Consider the following 13,978-nt stretch of genomic DNA (forward strand, 5'->3'; position numbering starts at 1 on the left):
TGAGTGCAACATGCCTTTATGCAAATGTATTGTGTTTTTTCTATTAATTATCTCTAATAGTTCATTAATTAGTCTGTTTTGGAGACTAATGGAGTTTGGAATTGTGTTTAATTGTATTTAATCATGCATAGGACTTCCTGTCATCATAGAAATCTAGTCATTCTAAATGCTTAGTAATTATGCTTTGTGGATTAGGCCTTAGACTAAAACTTTTAAGCCAGAGGGACAGGCATGTGCATATGAACAATATAAAAACACTATATTGCTGAAAGTATTTGCTCACATATACAAATCATTTAAACGTTTAAATCATTAAAGCTTCGAGGCATGCAGACTGTTTCTACAAAGTCCAGTTGTGAAAATGTCTTACTACTAAATATTCCACAGCCAACTGTCAGTTACATTATAACACAGTGGAAGCGACTGGGGATGAAAGCAACTCAGCAATAAAGTGGTAAACCATGTAAAATGACACAAAGAAACATATAGTGCGCAGAGATTGCCAAATTTAAACACTACAGACCTTCAAACTTCATGAAGTCTTCATGTAGTCAGATTAGTCCATGGAGAGCATCACAGAATGGGTTTCCATGGCTGAGCAGCACCATCCAAACATTAAATCACTAAATGCAATGCATGTGAGCAGATACTTTTGGCAATATTGTGTATAAATTAAACTTGAAAAAAATAAAATTGTAGATTCAACTGTTATTTTGGACATTGCGGTGCTGTAGATATTTTTACCACTGTTTTAATCTTAATTAGACCCACTATAAAGATTATATAATTTCTATAACTTTTCTTCATACAATACTCTTGGTAATGACTTTGTTTACGTCTAAAAACCTGGAATATGCTAAAATTATATATAAAAAGAGAGGACAAGCATCCATAATAATATTTGTCTACGTAATTGACCCCATCTTTTAAGGCACAAGCTCCTATAAATCAGCCATGTGTTATAAAGTATACTGTCAGATGATATTCTCCTTCTACCACTACTTTCTTACATGTATTGTAAAACTTACAGTGCTAAACTGTGATCCATTTTAATAGACCAAACTATTGACCAAGACTGTGATGGTGGCAATCAGAAGTAGGCGACATATCTGCAACCAACGCTGACAGTTTTTAAAGACATCCTGTGAGAGTACTCGTGTGTGTGAGTGTGTAGCAGAGCAGTAGAGAGAGAATGATCAGCTATTGGCTGCTTCTCGCACGTTCAGTGAGAGTTGCAGTCTCTGTGGCTACAGGGAAGAGCACCAGCCTAGCACTCTGCACTCTGCTGCTGCCACAGCACAAGGTAGGACAGACACAGCTCCACTCACAGCTCACAGAGCTCACAGCCTGCGCACGTCTCACTTCACAACTAAAGGTAACTGATGGATTGACCAGGGGACATTTTGGGGACATGCTGGTAAATGTGTTACAGGGCTGGCTGCTGTTGGTGGGGACTGATGGTTGTGACGGCAATTAGGGCTCTGATATTGACTTTTAACCTATAGAGCTGTTGTTGCGCCACTACGGGTGATTTGTGATGAAGGCTGTTATATAATACTTCAGTATGTGTTGATAAACAGTTATGACAGCTTTGACAGTGCATGATGTTTGCTCTTTTGATGTGAGATTATCATAAGAAAGCATTATCATAAGACATTTTATTCAAGTATTAAGTTGTTCATATTAATTTAAAAATATATAAAAATGGTAAAATTTCATTCAGGTAAGAACATAAACTTAATTAACTTATTTAAAAGAAAAAAAACAGGGGATCTCTGAAAAGTTTGTTAAACAAAATATTAAAAGGGTAATTTTATACTCTTGCATTATAAGTTCAAACAATCCAATTGTGCTTTCTCTATATCTGTTAAACTATGAGAAAAATGTTAAATTTGAGAACAAAAATCTTGTTTTGATTGTATTTGAGATCCTACTATTGGTTATTTTGCATCGAACAGCCTAATAATAATTAGAATGAATGAATGATTACTTACTTTTCAATTATAGTACAGAAGTGAAGTTAAATGTTTTTTAAAAAGGTGGATTAAAAGAAGTGATTTAAGACACTTTAAATCATTTTTGCTTCAAATCTCTAATGGAAAAACAGCAAAAACTGTAGATATAACAGCAGATCTGCTATGCCGACAGAAGAGCAGCCGCACATCCCAGCTCTTCAGCATGCGTCTGGGGGAGAGCAGTCAGAGTGGATGGGCACTCACGGCTACTGATTACTGATGAAGAGCTCTGCTCCTGTATGAAACTGGCAGACAGGGGTGCACTAGAGGACCAGCCCTCTAAGCTCCACAGGAATGTGAAATGTTTTACACTCTCCTGCCACTAAACACGACCGTTTCTCAAATTCAAACATCCTCATTTACAGCTAGATAGAACTGCACCTGTCGTCATTTTTCTAGTGTGATTTCTAACAGCAATCAGAAGTGTTAAGATTCAGCGTCAGCTGTTGTGATTGGCACACCAGGTCTGAAATACAGAGAATTTTAGAGATGCTGTGTGCTTTGCCTCGTAACAGCTATTCCCTGTTCTCCTGAGAAACTTGCCCGTTCTCCTGCTGCGTGTTGACTTTTGTCACAGGGGAGGCTAATCATGCTGTCTCTTAAGGCTCAGAGCTTTTGAAAAACGTGGCTGGCTGGAGGTCTGAATGGGCAGCCCACGCACCGCCAAGCCTCTTTCACTTCAGCCCTTCTTATGATTCACAGGTTATTGTGTCTTTGTGAAAGAAGAAAGATCCTTGAAATTGACAGCATGTTACCTTCGCCACTTTATGTAGATAACAGTGGTGCAGATTTAGCTTTGAGGCTTAATGTAATCAACTAGTGACAGAACAAGATGAATATGTCTGAAGAGGAAGATGCACTGAAGAAAAAAAAGATGCACTGTCAAGATTATTGAATAGCAGCATATAGAACAGAAGACTTCAGACATCTGGAGAAGCTCATCCTCTCTTTATATATAAATCAAGATTCTTCAGACAATGACTTTTGCCACATTTGGCTTAATAATAATAATATATTGTTATTATTATTATTATTATTTGAGAAAAGTGTCATTTAAAAGTTGTTAAAAGTAATTATAATACTGCCCCATGTATCTTTATAAACAGACAGATATTTTAGTCAAATTGCACTGGATTGAGTTTCATGGCACTGACCTATAACAAATTCTAAGCACAGCTTATGATGCTTTTATTATGAATTCAATTCATAATGCACTGTGTTCATAATGCATCAGCATCATAAGCTGTGTTTACAAGTAATTATATGTCAGTGCGAAGAAACTCAGTTCATAATGCATAGTAAACATGCCTATAATGTCTTAAGCATTCGTATATACATATTTACAGCCAAGTTTATAATGCCTTAGGAAAGCATTACAATGTGTTCATAGAGTTAATTATTCATAGATAGTGTAATTAAGCATTTTCTTCTTGTAAAGAGAGGATGTGAAGAACATTTATATCAACTTTAATTCTTTTAAAAATTCAAAAAGGTCTTCACACATTTATATTTGACTAAAAGTGCTAATACTATAGCATCACCCAAAGAACCCTTTGTTATACCTTTACTTCTGTTGAAGTCTGACCAAAGAAAGAGTTGTTTAAGGTCATTTGCAGGGACAACCACCCATGTCTGCTTCTAAGCCATGTCTATGTTTTGTAAATAACATGGAATATTAACTATTGACAACAAGCTAAAAGTGCAAAGTGAACATGAGGACCACAGTGAAAACTGTGAAAGCAGTGTTGCACAATCAGTTACTCACTGTATTAAAGCTCTTGGATGCAAATGGATGTTTGGAACAGGACCATTGCTGAAGGCACCACTTACAACAGACCTCACTGAGCGTTTCCTGATCACAATGACAGATCTGTCAATAAAGTTCCTGTCATGCCAAGCTTTATTCAGTCGCCAGTCACTAATCAATAGTTTTATGCAGATTTCTCCTAAAGCTCAGAGTCGGTAGTTCACAGCGCAGGCAGGATTTGCTGAGGGAACAGTGACTTATTCAGGAACAGGACAGAATGATCTCCTTCTGGCTGTTCTGGCTGAAGCTGCCGGTAGGTGCACGCTGCTCAGTAATACCTCCGTTTCTCTCTGCCTGTCTTCAATGCTAATCTGATGTCACTGAATTATTTATTGCATAGCGATTTTTATGACACAAATGCTGGGACTGGTAGGCTGCCGGCATGGACGCTTGCTCACCAGCTGAGCTGTTATACCTACTGGGCTGTTGCCATGGCATTTCAACACTTTTGCAGTCTGTTGTTTTTTTTATCAAGCTTTATGCCTTTTGTCTGCCTTGATTAGGGTGAAAATTACAAGTTGAAGTGGAGAGGCAATTTAATCTTTTCTGTTGTTTAGATCAAAAGGGGGTTTGAGTGATTTTAGATCTGCACTATTGTTGGGAACCTGCATGCACTGCATATATGTTGCAGAAAATAAACTATAATAATGTGTCTCGAAGCAAATTCAGATTCATTGTATTTTAGTAGTTGTGCATTGTAAAACTTCCGGTTCATTCTATTCTTCTTGCTTTTTCTTCGTACTATTTTTCTACCACATTTTTTGCTACATTTTTGCCGCAATGGATTTTTGCTAAATTTGTTCCAATATGAAATAATAGGGTGCAAAGTTTGACAAAACGACGACAAACTTGTAAAATGCAGCTATCACTTACCTAAGACACCATAGCAACCATTTGGTATGCCATAGCACCTGCCTAGCATACACCCAGCAAGACTGGTGCAACCATTAAGCAGCATCATGGGAACTAAAATACAGAACAATACAATACAATTCAATATCGCTCACTTCTGCCACACTGTAGCGCCCATTAGGCATGCACTTAGCAACACATTACATTACATTACATTTGGCAGGCGCTTTTGTCCAAAGCGACTTACAATATTGAAGTGCAAATAATAGAAGAGGTTAAGTACAAAAATAATAGAAGTTAAAAATAAAACTTCTATAGATAGGGCCTTAAGGAGGTCTGAGGGAAATAATGGGATAGAGGAGTAGAGAAGAGGAAGAAGGAGATGAGGTTAGAATTAGTTAGTTTGTTAGAGGTGTTAAGAGAGTAAGTGCTCTTTGAAGAGCTCTGTCTTCAGGAGTTTCTTAAAGATAGCGAGAGATTCTCCTGATCTGGTAGTGGAAGGTAGTTTGTTTCACCATTGGGGAACTCTGTATGAGAACATTGCTTTGTGTGAGTGTTTGGCAAAGCGAGGCGACGTTCATTGGAGGAGCGCAGTGGCCGGGAGGTAGCGTAAGCCTTCAGGAGTGAGTGCAGGTAGGAAGGAGCCTGTACTGTCATCACCTTGTAGGCGATTGTAAGCACTTTGAATTTGATGCGAGCATCAACTGGTAGCCAATGGAGCTCAATGAGCAGCGGAGTGACATGTGCCCGTTTTGGTTGGTTGAAGACCAAACGTGCTGCTGCATTCTGAATCATCTGTAGTGGTTTTACTACACAGGCCGGGAGGCCAGTTAGTACGGCATTGCAGTAGTCGAGGCGTGAGATTACCACAGCTTGTACCAGGAGTTGGGTGGCCTGTTGCGTCAGAAACGGTCGAATTTTTCCGATGTTGTAAAGCGCAAAGCGGCAGGATCGAGCAACTGAGGCCACATGGTGCGTGAAGAGAAGCTGGTCATCAACCATGACACCCAGGTTCCTAGCAACCTTTGTCGGTGAGAGAGAGAGAGAGTCGATGGTTATGGCAAAATTGTGTTGAACACCATTGCAACCACCTTGGATGCCATATTCTAGGTGTTTTCTATGGTGTTAAGTGGTTGCTATGGCATCCCAGTTGGTTGCTGTTGTGATCCTATGAGCAACCACTTAGCAGGTTCATTGCAACCACCTAGATTATTTAGTAACAACATAGCAAAACAATAACAACCACCAGGGATACCACATAAACAATTTAGCAAGAACCTAGCAACACCATAACAACTATTAGATACACCAGAGAAACTATTTAAAACCACCTAGCAAAACCATAACAACAACCAGAGATACCACGGAAACTATTTAACAACAACCTAGCAATACCACAAACACCACCAGAGACACCACAGAAACTATTTACCAACAACCTAGCAACACCATAATAAACACCAGGGATACCACAGAAACAACTTAGCAACAACCTTGCAATACCACAAACACCACCAGAGATACCACAGAAACTATTTACCAACAACCTAGCAACACCATGACAATCATCAGAGATACTATAGAAACAATTTAACAACAACATAGCAATACCATAACAACCAGCATAGATACCACAGACACTATTTAGCAACAACCTAGCAACACCATAACCATCAGAGATACCACAAAAACTATTTAAAACTACGTAGCAACACCATAACAACCACCAGAGACACCACAGAAACTACTTAACAACAATCTAGCAATACCATAACAACCACCAGAGACACAACAGAAACAACTAAATAACAATCTAGCAATACCATAACAACCACCAGAGATACTACAGAAAATATTTAGCAACATCCTAGCAATACCACAGCAACCACTTAGTATAATTAAAACCATATATGATAAGATTAGCAAATTCATAGCAACTACTTAGAATTCCCGAGCAACCATATTATAGCAGAATCATGCTTTAGCAATGTGAAACTATTTTTTGTGCTGCACAATCATTCTGGCTTTCCTTTAAAAATGCATGTCACTCCTTGGTTTTGCTATTTTTAGCTGTGTATATATTGGATGAAGTAAGCACAATATAATGGTGAAGCACTGAAACTCTGCTGAAGTGAGCTTTCTAAGAGCCACAGGGATTACGGTGTATTCAGCAGTAGATCTGTGTTCCCAAGCGTAAAAGAGTTTCAGGATTAAAGTGAACATTATTTTGACACTTGGCAGCAGGCACATATGACCTCAATGCTAATTTGGCTAACCGAAAGATCTTCAGCAGAGGTTTTCACCACAACACACTACATCATCCAGAACAGAAAGAGAAAAATAAAAACCTACCTGACACTGGTGCAGCGCATGGATGAGCATGGTCGGAGATAGAGATGAAATTAAAAATAAAGCCAAAACAAGTACAAACAGTTACGAAACACAAAACGAGAAAAACAAACTGATAGAACTAGATAGGGCTTGAACAAATGATTATTTTGGTTGTCTGGTGATTATATTTAGTCAATTAATCAATTAGTTTCTCAGCCTTGTCCTATATCTAGGCTTTCTATGGGTGTGGCTTCTGTTCGTAGTGTTGTCTACCGCTTAAAAATGATAGAAACAGCTAAAATTAGTTTTAAAATTAGAGTTAAAAGCCTTTCAAAAGCCTAGAAAATGCCAGTTTAAATGTGAAATGCAGTGGCGCAAAAAGGGGGTATGCAGCCTATGCGACACATAGGGGCGCTGCACTAGAGGGGGTGCCAAATCAAAGCCCCAAATAAATTTCCTCTCCGGAGAAACAGCCAATCAGCTTGCAGGTTTGCGGAGCGCGGTGGGAAAGTAATGACTGATGATGCTAATGACGCTGATGATTTTAAAACGTATCTTAGTTTATACCTAACTTTGTTGATTATGTCAACTAATTGTTGCAGCCCTAGAACTTTTTTTTTGTTGTTAGGGTTTTGTGCCATATTAGCAACATGTTGGCTATTTTATGGCATCAACAATGTTCATAACTTGAGCATCACAGACTTAAATCAGTGTCTTCATATGAAGGAATTCCAGAAAATTAAGTATTTTAGCTGGTGGAGTCTTTTCAAACAGTTCTTTCATATTTGTAACCCTATAAAAGTTATTTCTGGTGGTTAACAGTGCAGGGCAGTCTACTAAGATGTTTAATAGTTTGAGGAGTATCACAGAACTGGCAGGCTGTTCGCCAACCAGGAGGTGGCGGTGGGTAAGAGCCAGCCCTAGAACTAGATTAAAATAATCAGGAAACACACTTTCAAACAAATTGTCAAGAACAACCATGAGCTGATGTAAAACATCTACAATATTAGACAAGAAACACTGCAACAAAAGAGCTACTTCTACACTAAGGCACACTAGAAACACCTGGGGAAGATAACGAGAGGGCTGGGCTACAAATGAGACACAGGTGGGAACAATAATGACTGAGAGGCTAGAGTGGAGACAAGGGAGAAGTCAAGACATAACTAAACAGGGCCATTTGCTAAAAACACACAGTGAAGAAAACAAGTGAAAAATGACCAACACAGACACACACAGGAAACAGACAAAACCAGGAAAAAGTGTGACACTAACAGCCAGTCTGAAATTCATATCTCTCACTCTTAGTGTGATTCTGAACAAAAGTTGATGCAGCAAAAGTGTTAAAATCTGCAGTGGCTCAGGCTGTCTGCACTGCGAGTGCTACGTGGCAGTATGCTGTCAGGGGAGACAGGTACATTGCCTCATGGGATTCTGCTCTGCTCCAGGCACTTCCTCTCCTGACCTTAATAGGGGCAACAGCTAATCAGCTGGAGGGACACTGGTGCATCATATGTGGGCGAGGAACCCAAATCTGCAGTCTTACATAATGGATCCATTTAATTCCGTCAGGCACCAGCAAGCCCTTCCTGAGCACAACACTTTGTGAAATGATTCACTGCATTACTAAATAAACAACATTTGATTTTCCTATTCAGTATTGTCTGAAGCTCTTCAAATAATAGCAGTCAGGGAATAAATGTTGGCGTGTTTTAAAGGGGAAAAACGAAGGCGCATTTTAATTGAACTATTTGCTTGAGAAGGTAAATTGAGTGCTGATCAAAACAACAAAAAACATTTGTTCTGATCTTTCTGTGGCAGCGGTTCAAGGTAGAATTTCAGTCAGAACAAAACAGTCTGAACAAAAAGCTTGCCTGTGGCTAAGTCTTGTTCAATGCTCTGTGACTTACAGTATATTCATGCCAGACACATTCGTTTTTTTGTTTGTTTTTTGCTGATCTTCCATAGCTTATTCTATAGCTCTCTACATATCCACTATTTCTTCTTCTCTGCTCCCTGTCTGCTTTCTTCTCTCTTTTTTGGGCATAAATATTTTCAAATAATCAGACGCATCCTAGGTGATTCAGATGTAAGTGTTCAGCAAAAACTACAGGCGTGAATGGGATGCAATGCTTTTTGAGGATGCATCATAATCTGATCAGTCAAAACACATGAGAGGTGATCAGAGACAGAGCTCACCATATTATTATTGTAGTGTAAACACCAAATCATCTCAGTGTGTCCCTGACAGCAAAACACCACCTACAATAATGGCATAATTGACGAAACCTACATTAAATGCTTGTGACTGGTGCTCAAAGTAATCTAGGTGCTTCATCGAGATTTAGGATGCAAAAAAAAAACGGAAGCCTAATATGCATGACAACATCAGGTGTGAAAGGCTATGCATTTTGGCAGTCTTTTCACAATCATTTGTGGATGGATCACCCAAGATGCATGTTAAAGCCAGGTGTCAAACAGGGCCTAGAAAGTTGGCTATTACAATAACTGCAGTAATCCTATTATAAATTGATTGCTGAGTTAATGTAAATGCACTTAATCTGAGCTATTGCTGTTCTTTTCACTTCTGACCCTTACCTGTCATAAGTTATCATTTAAACCCAAAGTAACCACTAAACAAACCCAGACGTTAAACTACACTGTCATTAATAGATAAAACCGTGATGTATCTACAGCACCAGTCCCAGGAACGCTAATCTGACACGGACTTGGATTTCTGTTTGTGTATTGATGTTGTCATTCACTGTTTGTTTATAGGGAGCCTTACGGAATCCAGAGCTGGATGGCACAGAAGTGAACGAAGGTTGCTATCCCTCTCCGAATCCGACAGAAACAGAGCCTGAGTCCCTCTCCAAGACAGTAACCATGGAGACGAGTGAGCAATCCAACACAGCAAACATAATTGACTGTGAAATGGAAGTCCAGGACACCGAGTTACCTGAGCACAAGGACACGAGCGCTGAAGATGAACCAGCTTGTTACGATGATGATCTATTAGAATCTCTGAGTGCACAAGTAGTGGTTGACATTTTAGCGGAGTTGCCTCCCACAGAGACAATCGCTGATGAATTTGAAGATGAGCCATACCCTAAAGAAGCATTAGTTTTGGAGGACAATCGTGACGAGCTTAATCGCAACGAATCGACTACGTCCTCCGATACGCCATCTAGTGCAGAGAGCGTGTACGAGAACGAGTCTCTGAGAAAAAGGCAGGACTCTCAGCTAAAAAATACTGTGTCAATAATACAGAGCACTGAAGATGAAAGCCTACCAGAGCCACTGAAGGCTGAACCCCACGAGACGTTCCTAGAAGGCTTAGGCTTGGGCGATGACGTAGATGAATCCATGCTGGAGTCGTACATTCGGGAGGAAGTTATGTCAGACGTCTCAACAGAGTCTGTTCACGACCCAGAAGATTTGGAGGAGTGTGTCCATGTAGAAATCGCAGCTGCGTCATCTGACAGTGATACTGATGAGAAGTGGAGAAGTATATTTTCTTCTTCTATCAACAAAGAAGATGACGACTCCTACCTGGACAGCCTCGAGCTGAGTGCACAAGAACTCTTCATTCAGAAGCCTGAAGTGAAGAACACTGAAAATCATTCCGACAGTAAAGAAGAAGATGAGCAAGACATCATACCTGCAGAAGATGTTTTGGAGCAACCGGAGAATGACTCATTTTACGCACAGCCAGTAAAGGAAATCTCCTACAACCCTTCAACCCTGTTCCACGGCTTGTCCAAGATATCTGAGGACGAGGAAGAGCTCAGCAAAAATTCAGGAAACAACAAGGACAACCCATCCAGTTGCATCAAGTCAGACCCGAGCAAGAAGATGCCAAAAGATTACTGTGTGATTCAAGAGATGAAGAGTGAAAATGTCAGTACAGAGCATGTGGATTTCCGAGTTGCTCGCAATCAGTGGCTGCAGATGGAGGAGCAAACAAAGAACCTTGTGCACCAGCCAGTCACGAAGACCGGCACCTGCCAGGGCAGCCACAGCTTTATGTACACACCAGTGCGCAACATTGACAGGCCTAAGAGGGATCATGACCTCGAGAGTTTGCCACTTGGAAGAGATTTCTCTCATAACCAGTTCAGCCCATGCTCAGAGGATTCCGGCCTGGATGATTCTAGTTACCGCTCCCCGTACGATGACCCAGAGACCCCAATCGAGAAGGAGATCCGCTCCGTCATGGAGCGAGAGGAAAACGTAAGGCGTGAAAAGGGAATGTCTAAGTCGTACTCCAGCGATTGCGTACAGGGTAAAGGTAGACCAGTAATCCTGAACCCGAGAAATTTATGCCAAGAAGTGGACGAGAAAAGAAAGATGTTTGATCATCAGGAAGACAACTGCAGATTATCTTCCAGCAGCAAGATGCCATCTTTTATCATTACCTCATCCCCAACCAGAGGATCACTGAAGCAAGAAATGGGAGCCAACAACGTTATCATACTTGAGCCCGAATCTAGCCATCAAAGTCCATGCCACGGTGCGAAGCTGGTGTCATCTAAATCTGCTGACTGGAGATCAGAGGATCCCCCCAATGTCATCATACTGGAAACATCAAACCTGATCATTCGAAGTGCGTCTGAGTTTAACTTGAACTCTGCTGTTGAGACCCAAGAAAAAACGTTCCTCAACAATCCGTTTTTCAAGCTGCGATCCAGGAGCACTCAGTCCCTGGTTGATGAAGAGATTAAGATGGTAAAGCAGAGAGAGGAAGAACTGAAAAAGCAAAGAGCCAACCTTTATACTAAAGACAAGTTTCTGGCATCCCCTGGTCTCCTGGACAGCTCATATGATAAACAAGGTATGTGACTATGGACTGGCCAACATAATTTTCACATAAAACATTATTATATGACCAATATTAATTGTTTAGATTTTTGCCACTGACAATACAAATATGGTGGGGTTGGTTTTACACTCATCATACACATTAATGTATACACATCAACAAGGGGTGCTGAAATTTCCCAACTGCTTTTAACTTGTCAGGGCAAAAGCTTTTTAACGTCCTGTTGGTGATCAAGTTTGACTAAATCTGGTAGAGAATCACTGTCATACACTTATTACACACATCCCCAAATTGACACACCATTACAAGCAACGACGACTATTACTCTAATACTAGCTAATCAGTGAATACATAAACAATATATATACAGATATACTAAAACTGACCATCTGTACTATGCTAGTGGTGGTGTTGAATTACCCAGCTTTGTTTAGCAACCTTACAGAAGCTCAGTGACTACCTGCACAGCAGAAAAACAGCCATTTTTTGTGTGCTGTTGTCTATACCTGGCAACCCTGAGCATGGAAATGGGACTGGGGGTAATAACATTGGGCAGATTTGAAGGCTAAACCAACACAGATCTGTGACATAAAACACTGTCTGAAAAAAATAAAATAAAAACACGCTCTGAAGCTCCACGGTCAAGAACATAATATTAATTTCTAAAAATGGTGTATGTAACTTTGACGTGTTGCTGGTTTGTGTGGCAGCAAAAATATATAATGCACTTCAAGAGTAATAGGCTACATAAAGCATTTAAAATAATTTATTGCTTGCTGAATTTCAGATGACGTCCCAATAAAGTGTAAATCATCTCCCTCATCCCCTATGAAGACTTACAAGATGGACCGGTCAGCCCTATCATGTGACCACAGAGTAAGTTCCACCAATTAAGATAATCACAATTATGTAATTGCAAAGTTAAATTCAGTGTTTATCTGAATTTATGGTTTGAATCCCTGCTGTGTTTAAGAACCATGCTTGACTGCTATTTACAAAGCAGATTTAAGTAAGATCAAAACTGCACATGAAAGACCACAGAGTCCATTCAAAGTTGATTTTTTGTTTGCTTTCTCAGTTTAAATGGCATTAAACCCATCAAAATTCATTTCAACGGTTTCCCTCCACAGTTTCCGGAATCGTATTCTGGAGGCCGCCGCAAAAGTGCCATGGCTCTGCGGTGGGAGGCAGGAGAGTTTGCAAATAATGACTAGAAAGCAACCAATATAATATCAATGGCCAGGTTTCTTTGTTTCATGTAAAAGGCTTTAGCTGTGTAATGTTGATTTCACGCAAAGTCTGCCATGGCACACGCCGTTGCTGCTTGTGTGGTCTCTCTGGCTCTTCATTCATGTTCTGCAAAAATATCTGAGTGCTTGCCAAGACGCCTGAATGTTAGTTGTTTAATCTACGCTTATTTCTCACCAGAAATACAATGTAAGAGTAAAGCATATTTTGTTGTAATGTCCTAGTACAATGCAGAGGAATATTTAATGTATTTTCATATTGTATTTTATTGTATGTTTGTATAACCCTGCTTTACACTGAAAGCAGAATAGCATAAAATGAGACATGTTAAACTTTAAAAATTATTTTTTTCTTTCCGATATCATTGCACTGAAAACCAACTCGACATAGACCATTTTAAACGTGTTGGTTTCTCTTTTCTTTTAGACGTAAATTTATTTTAAATTGTTAGTATTTGACTTTAGAGGCAATTGAATCATATATTATTGTCCTTTGCTGACATGACCTTTATCCTTTAATATTCCCATATTATACATCCTAAAATGAGGATGAGCAACTTTAATATTTAAGTGATATTAACTGCATTACTGTGTTAATGGAGAAGTATTATAATTACATTGCTTTGTAATGTGTCCAGATATGTTTGTATGCTTACGTGAATCCATTTTGGTTATAAGGACCATGAGTATTGCTTGCTTATATTCCATGTAAGCCATACACTTTTGCATTGCTTTCTACTGAAAATAAATAAGTAAATAAATAAACAAATAAATAAATACATTTTAAAAAGGAGGGAATCGTTTGTTGTTTTGTTATATACCAGTTTCCCAATTACTAGTGCAATAATAAATATAACTTCTTTCTATTGTTGGAGGGAAATGGATCCTATAAATTATATAATAC

At 39.4% G+C, this 13,978-nt stretch overlaps 1 protein-coding gene across 4 annotated transcripts in view; it reads left to right on the plus strand.

Annotated features, from left to right (window-relative positions):
- palmdb (palmdelphin b) overlaps positions 1-13,867 on the plus strand; it is a 45,670-nt gene extending 31,803 nt beyond the window's left edge. Inside the window, exons 1-4 of one of the 4 annotated variants that reach the window (XM_022673648.2) lie at positions 747-1,375; positions 9,784-11,839; positions 12,615-12,703; positions 12,958-13,867. In XM_022673648.2, coding sequence (XP_022529369.2) covers positions 1,193-1,375; positions 9,784-11,839; positions 12,615-12,703; positions 12,958-13,041 — 2,412 coding nt within the window. In that variant the 5' untranslated portion in view covers positions 747-1,192 and the 3' untranslated portion in view covers positions 13,042-13,867. Of the gene's footprint in view, positions 1-746; positions 1,376-3,521; positions 4,076-9,783; positions 11,840-12,614; positions 12,704-12,957 lie in introns of those variants that run through there. The other 3 variants (XM_007250409.4, XM_049480198.1, XM_007250407.4) reach the window with 3 other exon arrangements.
- The last annotated feature ends 111 nt before the right edge of the window (positions 13,868-13,978 follow it).

The sequence above is a fragment of the Astyanax mexicanus genome, chromosome 6 (genome assembly GCF_023375975.1).
Source record: "Astyanax mexicanus isolate ESR-SI-001 chromosome 6, AstMex3_surface, whole genome shotgun sequence".
Classification (NCBI taxonomy): Eukaryota; Metazoa; Chordata; class Actinopteri; order Characiformes; family Acestrorhamphidae; genus Astyanax; species Astyanax mexicanus.